This window comes from Daphnia pulicaria, chromosome 7 (genome assembly GCF_021234035.1).
Source record: "Daphnia pulicaria isolate SC F1-1A chromosome 7, SC_F0-13Bv2, whole genome shotgun sequence".
Classification (NCBI taxonomy): domain Eukaryota; kingdom Metazoa; phylum Arthropoda; class Branchiopoda; order Diplostraca; family Daphniidae; genus Daphnia; species Daphnia pulicaria.
Window position 1 is genome coordinate 3,046,184 of NC_060919.1, and position 20,047 is coordinate 3,066,230.

Consider the following 20,047-nt stretch of genomic DNA (forward strand, 5'->3'; position numbering starts at 1 on the left):
ACACGTTACTTCACCTCATTAAATATAGATACCGGCGGTATAGTAGTGGCCAACGGAAGTTGCTCTACACACACTTCCGTTCACGCCAGTTAGCGGGAAGTTCTTATATATCCCGCGCAGCACGGTTCTTTTTATTTTCAAAAATTTTCAACCTGTGAAAATCAAACTGTATGTCAGTGACGATACATGTATACTACTGCGAGGCTCGTTAAGTCCGGTTTATTTCAGTGACCTAGAAAACCAGCGACACAGAGCAACTAACGGGAAGCTCGGAAATAAAACAATGGCCGTATCATAATCAACTACCATTTCATCAAATTTGTGAAATGTCCTTGGCCATTTCCGTTATGCACATCATATCGATTTGGTTATATATATATGTGTGTGTGTGTGTGTATTGATGAGCATCACTTTTCCACAAAAATGTACAGGGGATAAAAGAGAAAACAAACGGTTCTCCACCTACCAATTCTTTTTCACGTGTTAAAATGGGAGCTGGGAGTATCCGGAAACAAATGTGTTGGAGGTTATCAAATGAGGCGAAACATGTACACATGCACACAACAACAGTATTACACACACATAAACGTATACATTCATATCAAATTCGACGATTGATGGCATATATTTTCCTCTCTCTCTGTTCTCCTATCAAACTGCCTTCCAAAACGGTAATAAAACGCTCGCCATTTCTTTTTATAGGATCGTAACATTTCTTCTGAACTTTAAATGGTAATACTTGATGAGAAAACGCATTCTATCACACAATCGATCTCGAAAAGAAATGGGTGGGCATCCACACGACACGGTATGATAATATTGCAAAGTTATTTGTTTAAAAGTAAAAGAAAAACTCATTTTCGAATAGTTAAAAATTATGTTTTGGTAAGTAAATAAAAATCGGCTAGGAAGAACCAGGTTTCTTATATAACATTTTTCGATGAGATTTTAAAAAAGAAAAATGAAATATCTAAAATAAAATCGAATGAAAGAATCGGTAGAGATTATTGGGGGTCGACACGCACACACTTGCAAACGAAAGATTTAAAAAAATGAATGAATAAAAAACTATTCAAAAGAAAAGTTTTGTGATGAGAGAAATACATAGGAGGATACGATTTTTCTTTTACTTATTTCTAGAGCGGGAAATGCAGTCGAATATTTTTGTAAAATTTTCTTTCCCGCCCCGCAACTGATTGAGTGAAACATTGAATTTTTGTGTTTTGGAATCTTATTTGTTAATTATTTTTATGGTAAAATTTGTTTTGTTTGTTTAGTCGTCAATTAGTTAATTTTTCTGGTTTAAATTCTGAATTCAGACTTTGGCACTATCGAGACTGAGAGACGAAGAGTTGGACGACGACGACGGTGACGGAGAGGATCGTCCCCGTGCATCCGACCGGAAGCCGATCCGACCACCTCCTACTGATATCGAGAGCGGTGTTGTCGCCGGATCGCTGGCGGCGGAGGTGGAGACGGTAGAGGCGGCGACGCTGGAGCTGCCGGAAAAGATGGAGTGAGAGGTTCCCAAGCCTCCCAGAGAACCCAGCGATCCGGAAGCGATCCGCAGATATTGCGGCCGGACCTCTGTAAGTGGTCGTGAATCGTCCAGTCGGTCATACGCCTCGTCGACTGTAGTTTCAAATCATTTTCAAAAAAAAATAAATCAAATCAAATCAATAAGACAACGGCAACACATGAAAGAAAAGAGAACAAGGTCACCTACATAATACAAAACTACTCTACTAAAGAACAAAGTTCTTTTTTTTTTTCTTTTTCAAGCAGCCGTGACAACAGCCAATTGTTACCTGTGAACTGGTATCTGCGATCCAGTCAGCGTAAAGAGTTCAAAAAGAGAATAGAAACGAGAAAGTAGTCAAAGATGGGAGACCCGAGTGGGAAGTCAGGAAACCTCAAAGGAGAGGCAGAAGAAACTCAAAAGAAAACGAGTTTTTCTCGTGAAAAATTTGGTGCGCGTCTTGTTTGGTTAGACAAAAGGAAGTCGTTGCTATGCCAACGGGTGGTAGAGAGAGAGAGAGAGAGAGAGCCATGAACACAGAGACGTACCGTAATCTTTGTTTTTGTGTTTGATCTCGTCGTAGAGGTGCTCCACGCTTTTCGAGACCTTCTCCTCATCGATCGTGTGGTAAATGTTGAAGTTGTTGAAATTGGGGTTGCCCATGTCAGCCTCGCGGTTCTTGTACAACTCGGCCGTGCTAGACACAGAGCCGCCGTAAGCACCTGCAAAATTCAGAAATCGTTTGAATTTATTCAAAAGACTCGAAACATCAAAAGTTCATTGGCTCTGCCTTTCTCGCTATATGGTCGTCGCTGTATTTCATCTGAAATGTTCAAACAAAATTGTTTTAATGAACGGCTTTTTGATTACCTTCCGAACAGTCGTCATCGAGTGAATTGGGTCCCAATTTGGCTCGCTCCAAATTGGTGAGGTTGTTTTTAGTGGCGCCGAGATCGTTGCGAATGCGCGCGTTATTCAAACCGCCCACGGCTGCCGTAGCCCCACCAACTCCTCCGTTGGCAGCCCCCGTCGGATAGCAGTAAACTGGATTGTCAAAATGATGCCGATCTGTCACACCAAAAAACACAAACACAAAATCGTTCACAATGACATGACAATTTCACCGCATCAAATCAAAATGTCAATAAAAAGTGCTACAGCAACTCAAGTCAACCCAAAAAAGGAAAATGATTGTTTTCCAAGCGATTAGAGAAAAACCATACAACTCGTTAGAGAGAGAAGGAAATCCTTACCCATCTGTCAAAAAAGTCGAAAGTTAACCTCTTTCATGCACACATTTATCTCTTTCTTTCTCGTCTGTTAAAAATGTTAATGGTGGTAGTATAAATAAGAAAAACTGGTTCTTCTAGTCATGCGGGATGGATAGTAGTAAAGAAAAGAAAACGAGTCACACAAAACAGGCAGTTTGACAAGAAGAAAACGACACAGAGAAGGGATGGGGAATTAGAGGCGAGAAAAGGACGGGCCTTCCTTAGTGGGTTGGAAGGAATTCGTGTCAACAATGCCACTTTGAGGACTAGAAGAAGAGAAGTACTCTAAAAAAAGTATAAAAAAAAGAAGGTAGACATGTGAAGAAGAAGCCACTAGGACTCGACCTCACCATCATTCAATGACCAGACAAAGCACACACAAAAAATAAATAAAATAAAAAGATAAAAAGGAATGACGTACCAGGAGCTGAACTAGGATCGGCAATGTACTGGACGTGAGCCAGCTCCGATTTCAAGTGGGAGATGCGGCGTCGGTAGTAGACTAGGGCGCCGATAACGATGACTATCAGCAAAATGGACACGATGAGACCGCCAATAAGACCGCCGTGATTGACGGGCACGATTGGCTCGCCCAATTGACTCTTGTCGCTCACTGGAGAGTAAATGGCAATGTCGCATTGATCGCCGCGGAATCCTTCGCGGCAAACGCAGCCGCTGGCCGGATGGCAGATGAAATTATCGTTCAAACACTTGGGGGGGATAGAGAAACAAAAAATTCCAGTTGAGCCAATTTAATCAAAACTTTGTTCGAGACAAACATTTGCCCAGTACCTGGCAGTGACTCATGCAGTGCTGTCCGTAATATCCTTCAGGGCAAACTAGGAGCAAACATGGAAAGGTTCAATTAAGTAAAGTGTCAAGTTAAACATTTGTACAGGAGTTTCGTTTAATTACTTTCGTTGCATTGAGGGCCCATCCAGCCATCGTGACAGCGACATTGGCCATCGTTGGGACGGCAAGTGCCGTTGTGAAGACAAGTGCACCGTTGAGCACAGGCAATGCCCCAAGTATTTGGCGGACAGGGGACGGAACAATCGTCTCCCTTCCATCCGGGAAGACAACGGCATTGACCTAAAACAAAATTAAGTGTTCTTTTATTTTATTTACATTTAACATGTGAATTTATGAAAACTGACCAGTGACGTGATGACACTCTGCGCCATTTTTGCATCGATTGCATTTCTGTTGACATCCTTCTCCATATGTGCCTGACAAACAAGAGCAGAGTAGAGTGTAGGATATATATATTAAATGTCTCCATCGATCCATCAAACAAGCCAAGTAATTAAATACCTTTAGGGCAAGGCTCCTCGCATCGTATTCCCATGTAACCCGGCTGGCAAGAACAACGGCCGTCAACCGAATTACATTGTCCGTTACCTTGAAGGAAAAGAAATAAAAAAAGAACACAATAAATAATTGAAAATAATAAGCGGAAACCGGTCGATAATCAAACTCACCATTGACGCACGAAGGACATGGCTGCCGGCATTTTTTCCCATAAAAACCTTCAAAACGTGGAAAAATGAAAAATGAAATGAAAAATGAAATGATTTAATGTACTGAATTACCAGTGGGACATCGATCCTCGCACAATTCACCGGTCCAGCCACGTTGACAGAAACAATCGCCCAGGTTGTCGCACGAGCCGTCATTCTCGCAGTGGCAAACGTCACGACACTCTGGACCGTATCGACCTTTGGGGCATTGGGTCTCACAGCGAACGCCTCGGTAACCGGTGCGACACAGACACTCTCCCGTGACGGGATCGCATGCTTTGGTCGTCCCCTTCTGGCACTCGCACGTCTCTTCGCAGTTCAAACCGAAACGGCCTTCCGGACAGGTGGCATTGCATGCGTCATCCTTGAATCCGGCGCTGCACGAACATTCGCCTGGATTTGTTTCAACAGTTAATTGATTTTTCCATTGGCAATTGATTTGACTCTGAAAATACCTGTAACGTGATGACACGAAGCTCCGTTTTTGCAATGGCACTGCTCCTTGCAGTGCTCGCCGTAGAATCCTGCCCGGCAGGGCGACTCACAGAGCAGACCTGACCATCCAATGGGGCATTTGCATTGTCCATCCGTGTTGGAGCAATTGCCTCCATGCTCACAGGCGCAGACATTGGTGCAATTGTGCCCGTAACGACCCTCGGGACACTGATCCTGACAATCGTTTCCTATGTAGCCTGGGAAAAAAGAAATAGACGAATGAGAGAAACAAAAGAGAGAAAGCGAAAAATAAAAGGAAATACAATCAAAGAGATCAAACGGTCCAACAACAACCGGAGAAGAAAATCGACCGGTTGTTGCTGTTGGTAGCGCCAAATAAAAAAAGGAAAAGAAAAAAATCAACTGGATGGCGGGTTGTGTTTTGGATCAATACCTGACAAGCAGACGCAGGTGCCGTTGACGGGGTCGCAATGGGCATCGTTCTTGCAAGTGCAGACGTTTCGACAGCCCAAACCGAATGTGTAGGTTGGACAGGGCCTCGAGCACGTTTGGCCGTCCCAGCCGGCCTTACAAATACATTCACCAGTCCACGGATGGCACCTTATTATATTATGAGGAAAAACGAAAAACAAAGAGAGAAAAGTGAGTTTTCAGACGAAACAAATCAACAAAAAGATGAAAAAAACAAAACAATCAAAAAAGAATAAAACCCTCGAAATAGACAATAAAAAGCAAACTTACAATTCAGTATTATTGGAAGAGCACGGACAGATCTGAGTGCATCCAGGGCCGTAAAGCTTGTCGGAACAGGCTCTTTGACCGCAATCGGGACCGGTCCAGCCTTCTGTGCAAGCGCAAGAACCGTTCGTGATGTTGCAAATGGCTCCATTTTGACACTGTCACGACCGCAAAAATAACACATAATCAATTCAAAAAATGTTCTTGTTTTCTTTTTCTGCCCAGGGACAGAGATTCCTTCCGTCACTCACGACAAATTCACGACGCTTTCTAACAACTAAATAAAAACAGGGATTATATTATGTAAGAAAAAGTGCCAACCTTGCATGGCGTTTCGCAGTTCTTTCCATACATTCCTGGAGGGCATTGTTCCTGACACTGTCAAACAAAACAGAAAAAAAGAAATGAGGAAAAGTACTTAAGATTGATAGACAGGGATAAAAGCCAATAAGCCCGGATGATTGCAACGTGGTTACAATAGCCTATCTTCCTCTTAGTCATTATTCTTTCTTTTTTTTTTGGACAAGGAATGATAGGGGTTACACAATAGAAGATTGAATTATCTTTAATGACATTTAAAAAAAGAGAGAGAGTGAATAATTAAGTAATAGTATACTAACTTGATCGCCACGGTAGCCGGGCAAGCAGTGGCAAGAGCCGTTAATGTGATCACAACGTGCATTGTTGTGACAGGAACAGCGTTGAGAGCACTGGGCACCCCAAGTGCCATCCGGGCATGGATTGGCGCACACTTCACCCTATACAGCACACAAAAGCCGGAAGTGGAAGCAGCCAACGAGAGAGAGAAAAAAAACAAATCAAATGAATATATAAAAATAGAATCGAGAAGGGTAGAAAAAAAGAGGCGGATGGTGACGGATTTTTCATTACCGTCCATCCGCTGGTACAGAAACATTTGCCATCGATGGGGCTGCACGTGCCCCCATTCTGACAGCGGCAACTGGACGCGCAGTTTTGGCCGTGGGTTCCATCCGGGCAAGGTTCATCGCATCTACAAAACAAAAAAAGAAGAAGCGGAACTATTTTTAGTGCCCCATAAATTATGATGATTCTAAATGAATCTTACAGTGGTCCATTCCATCCGGGTTGACAGGCGCATGCTCCCGAAACCGGATCGCAATAGGCTTGATTCTTGCACTGTCGAAACACAAACAAAAGGGGGGAAGAAGAAACAATCAGCAAATGGAGAAAATGGAAATGGAGCATTTTGGGATGGAGGACATGAGAGTAGGTGCTCAGGGGAGAGTATTATTACCTGACACTTGAGAGAGCAAGACTGGCCGTAATAGTTCTTGGGGCACGGATAGTCGCAGTGGAGTCCTTTCCAACCTGCCGTGCAGGTGCAACTGCCGTTCACCGGGTCGCATTTCGCTCCATTGAGACACGGACAGCTATTGCTGCAATTGGGGCCCCATTTGTGTTCAGGGCAAGCTGAATTTGAAAAAACAAAAACAAATGTTATACAAGTTTTGCTAGTCAATTCTCCCCATATGTCAGGAAATAAAAGAGAAAAGAAGATCCGGTTCGATAATCTGCGACCGCAGCAACGAGACTGGACCTGACCAGATCCCCCCCCCCACCCTCCTTCCTCCGATACATAATCAAATAACAAAAAACAGCGAGACTGAGCTAGAAAAGAAAAAAAACGCAGCATAGCATACCAATGTTGCATGTGGGTCCGCCATAGCCGGGCTCGCATTTGCAGTTGTCCGGTCCCACGCTGTTGTTTTTATTTATTTTCGGTGGTCGTCATCACAAAAAAAGAGAGAACCGAGAATAAAGAAACAACCAAATAGAACGGAAACGAATGAGCATTACACATATATATATAAAAGCTGAAAGAATATAGACAAATCCAAATTTTCTTGTTCTGTTTTGTACTGAGAGAAATGTGGTTGTGTTATTTTTTTTTTACCAAGTTCCGTGCAGGCACTGTTGGCCACAAATGGGAACGCAGCTGCTATTGTCAGTCGTTCGGGCGTAACCTGAACAACAATCCTCGAGGACCCGGGTCTTCTCCACCGACTTGATTGGACCCCCGAATAAGAAGAAGATGACACAAAAAAAATAAAAAGTTAACAAAAACGATGATCAATATTGAACAAAACCAGGGAAAAAACATTTCATATTCACCACAACAACAATAACAACAACACAAAAAAAAAATGGATTGGGAAGGGAAAGAAAAGTTGGAAGCTGAAACCAAACGATTCGCTCCACCCCTTTGAAAAGTCGTGGCGAAACGTTCGGCCTCAATCGATTCATTCGGAGAAAAGGACTTTTGGAATTGGAAAGGAAAAGTTTCATCTTTCAATTTCTAACGACCGGGAAAATCATCAGAAAGTCAACCCTCCCGACTCCCGTCCAAACTTTTCCCTCCCCTCCACTCCGACGTCTCGTATGTTTGGCTATTCCAACACAAGCGCCGGACACAAGCGCCGGCTGCTGGATGTCAAAGAAAAGCTTGGACACACAGTTGGGTTTGCTAACTCTCTGCGAAATGATATCCGGTGGCTAAAATAATTGAAATGTACATTCAAGTTTTACCTCAGTTTTGAAGGCCACTTTATTGTGGACCGTGTAGCGTGAACACCACGGCGGGAAAGCCAAGCAGGTGGTGAACGTCCGGACTTTGTACGGCTGCAGATAGGATATTTTCACCGTCACGAAATATCTGGAAATGAGACGAATCGAAAAAATGTGTTTTGCGATTATAGTCAGTGCAAGGGAGAGACAGGAGCAATCACGACGACGAGGGGGGAAATAATAATAATAATAATAATAATTCCGATTGGATAACGACGAATGAATCGCTGATTGATGGATCGACCCCTCTCTCTACTTTTTCACGCCTGGCTGGATGCATCCCTGATCAACTGTGTCACGCTCGAGCGACAGCAAATCCCGAAAAACGATCAAAACCTCTCCCGACTGAGACTTGATCCTTTTGGCCTGTCCCCTTATTACCATTTCGTCCCCAGCCCCATCCATTTCCACCTCTCTCTCCAAATGTGTACAGGATCCACTGGGGACACTAGAATGGCTGATGCATGCCAAAAATCCTTAAGTAGATGGGGGGGTTCACCATCCCTTTCTTCTCTTGGAAAAAAGAAAACATTTTTGCCTATGCGGGAGCTGGGCGGGGGAACGTCATCCAAAAACATCAAACGCTTTTCTTCCTGGAGGTAGGATCCCAACAAAATAAAAATCCTACTTTCCCTATGTATATAGAGCTAGAGAAACAACAATCGAAAAAATAGTTATATATATTTTATTTTGGTTAAATTCTTACTTTTCTTGACGGGTGCAAATGTTGCTGCCGGATAGAGTGCTTGCCTGGCAAAGCTGGGCCAGCCAAACCAAGAGGAGAATAGTCGCCCACTGTTGTTGGTGTGGTGATGGAAGTAACGACATGGTTGTTAGTAGTAGTTTGGTTGTTGTAAGTTGTTGACACGACCAAGTCCTCCCACCGGAGTTGAAGTTGTCACGACCTGTCAAACACACACACACACAGAAGAAGAAATGGCGACTGTCAATATTTTTCTAAATAATAATCCGCAAGAAAAGAAGTTGCGCTGCGGCAAAGATTCAGAAGCAGCAGTTCAGCCAATTACGTAAATGATGGTCGAGATCACACACACACACACTCGAGAGCTAACGGGCGGGGCTAAGTATGTGGCAGATGGATGACGTCGAAAAACTTTTTTCCCCGAGTAAAGGATTATGTTGATACGAAATGTGATTATATATACACACTAGTCTTTTCGACTACTACCAGCAGTTGCCAAATGGGCATAACCCTTTTACACAGCGATTTGTATTAATATACGTTTGCACGTCTACACACACAAAAGATGATGAATACTTGATCGAGTCTCTCTTCAACGTGTTGTATAGAAAAATAGGCGGCCGGGAAATCCTAAACGACAACTCTCAATTCAATTCAAGCTGACTGGCAAGAAGACTATTGAAAAGAACTTTGGGGATTCTTACGGTCAGTCTCACACACACACACAGATCTTCTCTAGATCCCCCCCCCCCCTACTCCACTTTCATCCTCAACCGTAAGTAGTGGTGGCTTTTTCGGGACTTATCGGCGGGACACGCACACTGCGGATATTCTTACAGCACATTCGTCCTCGTGAAGCTCGAAATAAAGAGCTAAAAGGGCAAAGAAAAGAAAACCGCTGATGGATGTTTTACTTTTAAAAAAGAAAACATCTGCAGCAGCAGCCGGAAAGAGAAATGGAATTCATTGACACTTTGGAGGGGGGAGGCTGGAAAGAAAAGAGAAATCAAATTATGTAGAACAACATCAGCGTTGTTGTTACACGATATGTACATTTACTTGGGTGTGTGTAGACGCATCACAAGGGGCTGAGACACAGTGTGTGTTTGCATCAATTCAAAAAAGAGCCTTTTGTGTGTGGGTGTGTGTTGTGCTTAATTGATTATGTGCTTTGTTTGCACTTTTATTCTCTACGTTAATTAATGAATTCAGGTTATTAAAGAGGCGAACAAAATAGAGTTGACGTGGTTAAATATGGACGTGACGTGTGCTATATAACCTTCGCAAAGGACAAGATAAAACACCCCATTTTTCCTGGTATTTTCCCAAGTTTTGACCTCTAACATATTATTACAGCAAGAATTACCAAAATTCTTACCTTTGAAGAGTTCATCCACCTGAGAAGCTGCTCTGAAATGACACCCCCCAAACACATGTAGACTCGGATGATTTCTAAAAGAAAATGGAATTTTATTTTTACCAGACGTGGTCAAACACACACACACACACACAGAAAGTACACACTGGAAATTTTCTGTTTTTCACTTTGTCTTGTTGACACACACACACACCACAGGATAAAAATGGCTGACTGAGAGAAAATTTTTCCGTCCAAGTGGAAATGAGTCGGAGAAGTAGTTGGAGAAAGAATAAAATGGAAGAGAAAAAATGTACCCAAGAGAAAGCCAGCAACAGCAATTTTTGTTGACGATAAAATTTAGTTGTGTGTTTGTGATGGGCTGGACTGAACGAGACTGTGTGCTATCAGCAGCTTGTGCCAGCAACACACACAATACACACACATGCCCAGTGGCGTCGAGATGGTGGTGCCACCTGGTGGCGATAAAAATCAGCTGATTGCGACATCGGAACTCGACGTGAGTCAGAAGGTTCGGCAGCCCAGCGGAACCGGACCGCACTGTAGGACTCGTGTCTCGGCCTTAAGAGCTCACGTCGTGTTGAAGCTCTAGCGTGATATTATTATTATTCAAGGCCGGAAACAGGGAATCACCATTCACGTGACTGTTGGCCGATCCATCAATTGCTCAACGACAACAACAGCCCCAACCCCCCCCCCCTCTCACAAAAAAACGTGTCAATCCACCAGCCAAATCACACACAAAGCCCATACTTTTTTGAAGCGAATAAACTCTGATCCTGGCATCTGTTTGTCGATATTATTCGGCCGATCTGGCGGATCACATTGGAATATTATGTAGCTGCTCGGGTAGATATACATAAAGGCTCCTCCCACTCGACACACACACACAACTTGTGATTTTTCCCCTTTGCGGACGACTGCATCATATAGGCTGCTCTGCTCACTCTTTTCTACTAAGACGAATATTGTTAGACGATGCTCTGAGCCCCTCAACGGCCGAACCCCCCAGATGCTGATGTATACAACAGCGAGGCGGCGGCCGGCGTAGGATCGATAAGTGTAAATAATCCAGTGTATCAAATGAAACCATGAGAATGACACGAGAATAGGAAATCGCAGACAGCCGCCATGAAGGATTTTCTTCTGGGTGAAAAGAAATCGATCATCCTCATCTATTCACAGTCTCCTTCTGCAAAGACGTCACTAACTGCCAGAATTGCTTGATTAATCTGCCCTTTTCTTTATTTTTCGCTATAGCCTCCGACTCGAACGGGGAATAATTGAAACCAATCAATAAACAATTCGTTTATTTCCGGATGGGCTTTCTCCATACATATATAGAGATAGCTCCCAGCACCGCATAGCAACTGTAGTGTATAATGCCAGGAAAACCGCATGCAAACTCTTGTGGTTTCTTCATTGACTCGACATAAGAGTGTGTACTACTACCGCAGCAGAGCCGCCGATGAGACGGAGCCCTACTTTTTATTTTACATCGTGGCTTTGTAATGAACGTCCGGTTGACTGAAGAGCTTTTGAGCCGCTTGCTCGGCAGTTAAATCTCGTTGGGCCTGGCCGAGCATCTCGTACCTTGCGAAGAAAAAGAAAGAAAGAAACCAATTAAAAACGGATGATTCAACGGGGGGGAGAGAGTTGTGTGTACACATGCATGTTTGTTTGAAAAAAAGGGGGAAATTTTGGGCAGACATCCAAAAGAGACGTGAAATAAGAGAGTCAATCTCACAGGACATAGTCAAACAAATCTATTATTCCTTCTGCTGATGCTGATGCTACTTTGGGTGGGTGGAGGTTAGGTTAGGTTGTATTTGATTATTACCCGACCATGAATTTCTTGACGGACGAAGATCGAAGCAACGGTGGGTAATACATGGCATGCAGCTGCCAATGTTGATTGTTGGAAAGAGCCTTGCGGCCAGTGGGAGCTCCGTGCCAGCCCATGGAATATGGGAAACTTGTCCGGAACAAGTTGTCGTACTTGATCGTTAGGCGTTTCATTATTTCAGCCAACGAGTGGATCTCCTCCGACGTCAAATCTATTACAAGGGCCGAGTTAGCAAAGGAAAAAACCAATAAAGGAAAGCGCCAGACAGAGCGCTTAAAAGAGACGTAGGGGAGGGTGAAGGGGAGGAAACGATTAACGATCTTATATATGTGTGTGGTGTACGTACCACACATCCGGATCACGTGACGGAGTGGTAACAACAGCGTTTCAAACGGCCAGATAGCCCACCAAGGAACTACGACTAGCCAGTGGCTGTTCTGAACGACGATCCGTTCCTAAATAATATCAAGGCAAATAGAAAAACATCAATCATTGGCAAAGTTGACCAACGAGGAACAAATAACACGGGAATCTATAGGAGCTCTGCTGGATATATCTACTTGTGATCCCAGGCTTTTCCAATGGCCATCTCAGCTTAGTAAATCTAACAAGTTTACTTGATGGCAAGTTACATTAGATATATATCTTTGTAGTATAGTACCTGCTTCTTCAACTCGGCATTGATGTAATCGAGCAGCAAAGGTCGGCCGTGGGTCTCGTAGTATTCCCGCTGGTACGAATCTTTGATCCTCGGCTCGTTGGGCATGAAAGACGATGCCCAGATCTGGCAGTGCGGATGTGGGTTCGAGCATCCCATAATGGCGCCTTTATTTTCAAAGATCTGCACCCAATCGTACTTGACACCCAATTCAGTTCCTTGCTTAATCCATCTGCAAAGTTGTGTGTCATCCAATTGTTATCGCATGACCACAGAGATGTCGGTGACGTAAAAAGTCTTTTACTCATAAACGATGGCCTCGATTTCTTCTATGCTCATCAGTGGGATCGTTAGATCTGATTTTGGGTGGAAGCACATCACACGGCAAGTTCCCCTGGCAGGTTCAAACTTGAACAGTTCTTCATTTGGTTGATTGGAAGCTGCTGCTTCTGGGATGTCAGGCAACAAGGCAGGGAAATCATTGTCAAAGACAAAGGTTGAATCATATTCTGGGTTTTTCTCTCCATTGGGCCTGTTGACTCCCGGGCAGAGAGGATTGTTGGGATCAAATGGAGGTATTTCGTCTTCAAGGGTTGCCTCTACCTGGCCACTCCATGGTCTCTTTAAACGATGAGGTGACACCAAAATCCATTCACCTTTGAGAGGATTATACCTGACGTGTTGATGTTCTGCTCCAATAAAATTCAAACCACAATTTAAAATACTAGTTTCTATAACAAACATGCAGAGTGATAATAACATTCGAACCTGTAAAGTTGAATTCGTCCATTTCCTCGGCGCAAGTTTCAGCCCAACGTGTTAGTCACCTGAAAATGGTGGCGATGCTTAAAAATTTATAGGTCGTTAGTTGATCGCCACGTTACAATGTTCAACCTGTCAGCTGCATGACGTCAGACAAAAAATTAAATGACTAAGAAACGGAAGCGACAAATTTGGCGAAAACAGCAGGTGTTCCAGGAAAAAAAAAATAACAGGCACGCTGCCATGCGTAACCCATAATCTTAAATTAGGAATTTTCCTCACGCACATTTTTTCTAAGAATTTTTGTTTTCTTTTTGTTGTTGCTTTCTTTCTCGATTAATTTGGCGGACTACAAGTTATCGATTTATACAACGCCATCTAAGCAGAGAGAACGTAAACAACAATTTTCGTCTGCTATTCTTCTTGAAGAAAAAATGACTTCAATATTACAAAATGTTTTCAGGCTGACTTCAAATATAATCAATTCAAGCAGAAATGCTGGCAAGTTAATTTACTATTAATGAAAATTCTGTATTTAATACGCCATGAATGTTTTCCAGGGTTACCAATGCTCAGGCAAACACTTGGATGTACATCATCAATCCTCCAGAAATACAATCAAATGCTGTTTACCGGTTCGTAATTGAATAGCACTAGTAATTAAATGAAACTTTATGAAATACCTTTATTGCAGGTGACAGGTCTATGAGCAACCTCCTCCTTAAAATGCATTTGAAAGGGCCACACAAAAAAGTCAGGCCACCCAAGAATCCCCTCAGCGGGAGTCCCATGCTGAAAGGGGTGGTCTTGAAAACTGTCATCAGGAAACCCAAGAAGCCTAATTCAGCCAACAGAAAGTGTGTGATTGTAAGACTCAGCAACGGCAAGGAAATGTGTGCCTACATACCTGGAGAAGGCCACAATCTTCAAGTACAAAATCTTCTTTTCTCAATCATAACGTAAGACTAAAACAAAGCTTATTTCATCTTCCAGGAACACAATATAGTGCTGGTGCGAGTTGGCCGAGTCCCAGATCTTCCTGGTGTCAAACTCAAGTGTATTAGAGGTAAACATGATCTCGGTCATGTCATTAAGAAGAAATAGTTCAATAGAACAGCAATCGTTGCAGAGCACTAGAATAAAATGGATATGTTTTCAGATCTCTCATATCTTTTGGTACCATTCTTTTTTTCTTATACATTCAACACTATTTAAAAACAAAAACAATCCCCATTTATTAACCTAGCTTTTCTATTCTAGCTTTCAGACAACTCTGTTCCTTTTTTACGAATAACGTCTACGTTTTGCGTCTGTCTGGCTGCCTCTTCTTGCGATCATGTCTTTTTATTTAAGGGGAAACAAAGTCTGATTTTGATTTGATAGCGTACAAGTCTACATGCATCCCTCCAGGGGTTCTTTTCCAACTTTGTGTAACATTTGAAGCATCAACCAAGGATTTCAATCTAGCCATAGAATTGAATTTTCGTTGTGCTTCCTCTGCGTCCTCTGCGCGGATATCTTGAAATTGAGCTGGAAATGGCAATGCCTCCGATTTTCAAGCGATTGAAATGAAAAATCTGAAAGACAAAATGATATTGCAGATAATTAAATCTACATAAAATCTGCATGAAACAATGTTTCCGCGTTTCGTTTTGATTTCATTTCGAAAATGGGATCGCTGAAAACCATCTAGCGGGCAAATAAGGAACACTCTGTAGATGGCGCCATTGGTTCAAATTTTAAAAGAAAATAGTCTTTTCTTCTCCGGATGAAAACTGTTTGGGCGATCGATTTCCAAGAGCCTTTGCATTCATAATTTAAATTGAAGTGTAAACGCAGAATGATATGAAAAATCATTCTAAATTCACTGTCGAATCCCGCTACTACTACTACTAGAAACAATCGTCAAGCCAACTAATCTCTTGGTTTTAAAAAATCTCCAGGTCATAAAAACGAATTTAACTGCAAATGGCTACTGCATCGATAAAGCCCCATATAAAACTTCCCTTTTTTTTTTCTTCTTCCATCAAAATGTATACAAATATGGAAGCCGGAAAAAGAACAAAAAAGGCAGCATATGTGTCGTTTTATACCTGCCCAGTACAGAGGATTACTACTACCACATCTACCACTCTTTGGCCGGTTGACCATCATCATTCAGCACTAAAGCATATAAACTATAGCCAGGACTTCCGGCGGCTCCTAGTCGCCGCACTCCTAACATACGTAGATATCCAGATAATTGATCTTGCAACAACCCAGGACAACAACAACAACAGCTCGCGCTGCTACAATACTCGGAATATAAATAATCCGATAATAATAAAAACAAGATAGCTATATTACAAGTCGACCTAAATGAAGCGTGTAAATTGATCTTGGAAACTGTACAAGTCATGACGTCGATATATACAAGTCCTCTAAAAACTCTCATGATGGTCGCCAACCAACAACATCCAGCTCGAGAAACTAACGGTACAATATTGGTAATTGGAGAATCCTGTGGGAGGAAATGGTTGATGGAAACTGTACATGACTTTTTTTCCCCTTAGACTATGTTTAAGAAAAAGGGTGTACAAACGATTTTGACAAGTGAGAGCAACTTCCTGGAACAAAGAGATGGGCGTCCAGAATTTTTTTTTAAATAACCAGCATCTTCTTTTTGGGCGATATTTAATTTTACCATCAACTTTTTAGACGTTTTTAACCACAAGAAGATTTGTTTCATATCAATTCGATGGTGACCTGACTGGGCCAAGTTGCAGCTGCTCTTTGGCGGTTATTATGGCAACAGGGTCCAGTCCTCTACATCCACTAATACATTCGCTGGTGTGTTGTGCACAGCATTGGTAAAATAGGTCAAGCTGAAAAGTGGATAAATATAGAGAGAGGGTGAAGAAAAAAGGGTTGCCCATTGTCCAGCTCATGTATATAGCTCCTTCACGAGCGACCCTTCACCCAATGTGTGTTGCTGCTGCTGGCCTGACACAAGCGAAAAAGAGAAACCCAGCTAGCTAGCTATAGCAGACCCCCTCTAACACACTCGGGTTAGGTCAACTGGCGTATTGTAAAATCGAGGTCACAGAGCCTCCGGCTGGGAAAGTTGATCCTCCACTTCTTGTTTGGTCATATGTGTGCATATGCTTGGCGTGGCGGTATATATACCTACCAGCAACTTTTTTCAAAATGTGCCGGTTGCAACCCTCTCTCTGGTTGTTGTGTGTGTGTGCGCATACAATGCGCCTATTTTCAACCTTTTTTCCACCTTGGTCGCTGAATACACACACAACTTTCCACTCAGGTCACACACAAACTCTTTACATTTTATCTGGACGACGTGCTTATAAGAAAAACCTTTTTTCTTCTTTTGGCTGAGCGATGGGTTATAACCCCCGTTATATGTTGATCACACACACACCGCAAATAAACACACGGCACTTTTCCGCTTGAAAAATATTTATTTTCAATGCCATTTTTGGGGGGAATCAACAACATCCTGTTGCAAAACTTTCACTCCGTTTATTTCGATAGGATAGATTTTTATATTTCGATTATCTTTGATGCGTAACCCGCCCGGAATAATTGGACGGTTATTATTGTCAATCTGTCGTCGATAAGATAATTCTCGTTTGGCATCTATGAGAATATGTATACACATAATCTGACGTATCTCTAAACGGTTGTTATTTGACAGATAAGAAAAAGAGGCTGTCATCTCTTTTCCAGAAAAAGATCTAATTGGGTTGTTATTTCTACAGCTTTTAGTTAACCGAATTATCAAGGGAATTATATACATATCCAAAAAAGATGACGCCATCTGGATAGAAATCCAGTGGGAAACTACAAATCAAATTGATATAGAGAAATCAGACGACCGCGCCCATTCAATAGATGATGGCCATAAAAATCTTATAGACACATATAAATTATGATACTGCCAAATGTCGGTTGTACACTACACCTAACCTCCTCTATATGGTTGGAGGATATATAGCTGGGCTGCTGTGGTGGTGGGGGGAGGATTATAAGTTTTTGATGAGAAAAGGCTTAAAAAGGTGCGGCCTGCTGCAGCCAGCAGCCAACGACTCGAGGTGAAAGTTTTTCTGAAAAGGTTTATTTCAAAAACTTCAAAAAGGGAAGCCGAGAGCTGCTGCTGCATCCATGGGGGCTGCTGCGCTGGATCCTATCCGCAACTCTGGTATACACACAAAAGCGTCCGGCCAACAGATAAGCTCCTCCATGCCAAAAAATAAAATATGAAAAACTTTTTTTTTCTTATAACACCACCACCACACAAGAGGTCAGTGCGAATCTTTTGACCTGAAATATGGGGAGAAGGAATGCATTGACCCAACACACACATATCCCAGGCATAATTATACTACTATATTCCGTATACTTCTTTTTTTAGGGGGTTGTGTGAGAGAGATAGATGGGAGGTGATGTATCCTTTTTTTGAACCATTCAACCTTAAAGGGTATATACATATATACCCCTCTGGAGAGAAAATAGAAGCCAAACTGACAATTATAATGGATGACATGCGGCAAACTTCATTTGCAATTGTATGGGGGCCAACCTATTCGACATAGGGTTCTAGAAGTAAAAATGGATATCTAATACATCTCGCGGTGTGTCGTTAAATAAAAGAAAATTCTTCACTGACGTGAAAGTATCGTTCGGTCTACCAACGTCTGCTGCGAAAGTTGTAACCCAAGGAAATTTCTAGGAATCGCCAAAAGTGACAAATGGGGAAAATTGAAAGATAAACGGTTCAACGGAAATCCGAAAAAAAGGGGGTAGAAAGGGTTGCGTCAAACTAGTTGGCATTTAGTCTCGTTATAATTGGTTCCCTGGGGGTAATAATGTGTTGCATAACTGTGTGTCGGTTTTGGGCGTATCTGATTCGTAGAATTGGCACTCTATTACGCAAACGTACAAGGATCGACAGGTGAACGATGTCACCAGACTATTTCACCAGGGAATTGATATGACAAACTACATAGGTAAAATTAAATTTAAGTTATTCCTCATCACGTTTTAAGTAGAACAAATTCAATGATTATACAAGGATCGACAGGTGAACAGAAAATGATGTCGTGCCAAATTTCATCAGGGAATTGATAGGACAAACTATATTAAATTTAAATTATTTCATATCAAATTTTAAGTAGAATAAATTATGAAATTGTAAAAAGGGTTTCTATACGATATATTCTATTACTATAATTGGAGGTTGGTTGGGGCAGGTGCTACAGCGTATAAGCTCTCCGATGGCCGGACTCACTGCTGTTCATTAATCAAGGATCAATTGTTAAACACAATTCAAGCGGCTATTCGACAAAGAAACAAACTCTATTCTTCTCTTAAATACAAGGCTAGAAACCTTGAGGTTTTACGTTACATACCCTTTAATCCATCAGCAGGATTTTAAGTCTCCATAACACCAAGGACATTCTCTATATAATAATTGTTATAGATCCTTTAAAAAACAGATTCTCTTGATGAAAAATGCACTAAAAGTTTATTAGCGTCCAACGCAAAATAGTGAATTGCATAGGCCGTTGACTTTTCGAGCCTTTTGGCGATTGAAATTGCATAGGATTTTCATTGGTCGTAAAACATTCCTCCCAATAGACCATGCCAATCGTAAATCTCTGTAGGGTTGACCATTTCAATTCCCACATTCTTTTTTTTTCCCAGGCTATATTAGCGAAAGTCTAAATTGCAATGAAAGTCCACCCTGATGATATGCGAAGCCAATTTTTACTGCATCCGATTGGCCTAGGCTTGAAAGTAATAAAAATCCAAACATTCCACACACACAGCACTGTTTGTTGCATCTAAATGGTTCAACATTCAAAATATGAATGAAGTTAAATTTAAAACATTTAAATTGGTGGCGTCCTTTTTGTCCCCCAGTGGGAATAACGGTACATCTTTTGGTCAGTAAAAATGTTGGTATTGTTGTTGCATCTCAACAGTTATATCCTGAAAGAAAATTTGACCTGAGATGACCTCTCTTTTCTTTTAAGTTAGGTCATTTTTATGGTTTTCTCCAGAGAGATGGAGAGAAAAAAGGACATCCTGAGCTGTAAAGAAGCACCGCCATCCAGCCAGCAGCTCATTACAGGTCGATGGGCCGATGACCTGAAGACTCCTTTTCTTTGTTACCAATATCTTTATACTTTGGATTAGTTGTACCATTTTTTGGGTTTTCAACACACACGGAGAATAAAAACCAGTTGAACGAAAAAGATCGCGCGAGATGAGTTCAACAGGTCGGTGACCTGTTCCATCCACACGAGTAGAGAAAACCTTCCGGTCGGATTGCTGCTCTGTAAACCGAAACACTTATTATTATTATTATTATAGTATAGTATATTCTTTTGGCTTATATAGCAGATGCTGCTGTGCTCTCCTTATGATAGACCCCTGTAGATCTAAAAGAATAAAAACGGTCATCGACCTGAGGTCAGTCGACGAATAGACAAGTTCAAATATGAAGCAGACATTTTGAAGAAAGATGCTGCTGCTGGATGGTCGATCGGTCATTGGCCTGGTTTGACCTCGTTTTTCTTCTTTATTC

At 42.0% G+C, this 20,047-nt stretch overlaps 3 protein-coding genes across 4 annotated transcripts; 1 reads left to right on the plus strand and 2 right to left on the minus strand.

Moving 5' to 3' along the window:
• Positions 1-377: 377 nt before the first annotated feature.
• Positions 378-10,600, minus strand: LOC124349417 (protein draper-like). 2 transcript variants are annotated; one of them, XM_046799997.1, is made up of 24 exons: positions 10,489-10,600; positions 10,193-10,266; positions 8,818-9,016; positions 8,073-8,199; positions 7,441-7,550; positions 7,187-7,245; positions 6,781-6,956; positions 6,592-6,662; positions 6,396-6,516; positions 6,125-6,262; positions 5,826-5,882; positions 5,508-5,662; positions 5,200-5,366; positions 4,766-5,002; positions 4,383-4,703; positions 4,272-4,319; positions 4,105-4,191; positions 3,948-4,019; positions 3,706-3,882; positions 3,583-3,629; positions 3,212-3,500; positions 2,390-2,587; positions 2,068-2,241; positions 378-1,632 (listed from the first exon to the last, which is right to left on the minus strand). In XM_046799997.1, exons 3-24 carry the CDS (start codon positions 8,937-8,939, stop codon positions 1,316-1,318), a joined length of 3,270 nt encoding a protein of 1,089 aa, XP_046655953.1. In that variant the 5' UTR covers positions 8,940-9,016; positions 10,193-10,266; positions 10,489-10,600; the 3' UTR covers positions 378-1,315. The 2 variants fall into 2 exon arrangements, with proteins under 2 accessions (XP_046655953.1, XP_046655954.1); XM_046799998.1 differs by lacking the exons at positions 378-1,632; positions 2,068-2,241; positions 2,390-2,587 and adding an exon at positions 2,776-3,075.
• An 885-nt stretch (positions 10,601-11,485) lies between these two features.
• On the minus strand, positions 11,486-13,717 carry LOC124349838 (galactose-1-phosphate uridylyltransferase-like). The gene is made up of 7 exons (XM_046800729.1): positions 13,591-13,717; positions 13,465-13,523; positions 13,001-13,385; positions 12,700-12,928; positions 12,385-12,493; positions 12,033-12,249; positions 11,486-11,785 (listed from the first exon to the last, which is right to left on the minus strand). Exons 2-7 carry the CDS (start codon positions 13,484-13,486, stop codon positions 11,686-11,688), a joined length of 1,062 nt encoding a protein of 353 aa, XP_046656685.1. The 5' UTR covers positions 13,487-13,523; positions 13,591-13,717; the 3' UTR covers positions 11,486-11,685.
• A 94-nt stretch (positions 13,718-13,811) lies between these two features.
• LOC124350093 (40S ribosomal protein S12, mitochondrial-like) lies at positions 13,812-14,625 on the plus strand. Its single transcript, XM_046801105.1, has 4 exons — positions 13,812-13,959; positions 14,019-14,093; positions 14,153-14,388; positions 14,452-14,625. The coding sequence occupies exons 1-4, from the start codon at positions 13,893-13,895 to the stop codon at positions 14,560-14,562; spliced, it is 489 nt and encodes a 162-aa protein (XP_046657061.1). The 5' UTR covers positions 13,812-13,892; the 3' UTR covers positions 14,563-14,625.
• Positions 14,626-20,047: the final 5,422 nt, after the last annotated feature.

Coding starts and splice junctions, on each gene's coding strand:
- LOC124349417 (XM_046799997.1), bottom strand. CDS start 8,939: ATGTCGTTACTTCCATCACCACACCAACAACAGTGGGCGACTATTCTC. Junction 6,663..6,780: donor CTTGCTCTCTCAAGTGTCAG/GTAATAATACTC, acceptor GTGTTTCGACAG/TGCAAGAATCAAGCCTATTG. Junction 3,630..3,705: donor GGGCCCTCAATGCAACGAAA/GTAATTAAACGA, acceptor GTTTGCTCCTAG/TTTGCCCTGAAGGATATTAC.
- LOC124349838 (XM_046800729.1), bottom strand. CDS start 13,486: ATGGACGAATTCAACTTTACAG. Junction 12,494..12,699: donor ATGCCGAGTTGAAGAAGCAG/GTACTATACTAC, acceptor GATATTATTTAG/GAACGGATCGTCGTTCAGAA. Junction 11,786..12,032: donor GTCAAGAAATTCATGGTCGG/GTAATAATCAAA, acceptor TTTCTTCGCAAG/GTACGAGATGCTCGGCCAGG.
- LOC124350093 (XM_046801105.1), top strand. CDS start 13,893: ATGACTTCAATATTACAAAATGTTTTCAGGCTGACTTCAAATATAATC. Junction 14,094..14,152: donor CAATCAAATGCTGTTTACCG/GTTCGTAATTGA, acceptor CCTTTATTGCAG/GTGACAGGTCTATGAGCAAC. Junction 14,389..14,451: donor GAGAAGGCCACAATCTTCAA/GTACAAAATCTT, acceptor TTCATCTTCCAG/GAACACAATATAGTGCTGGT.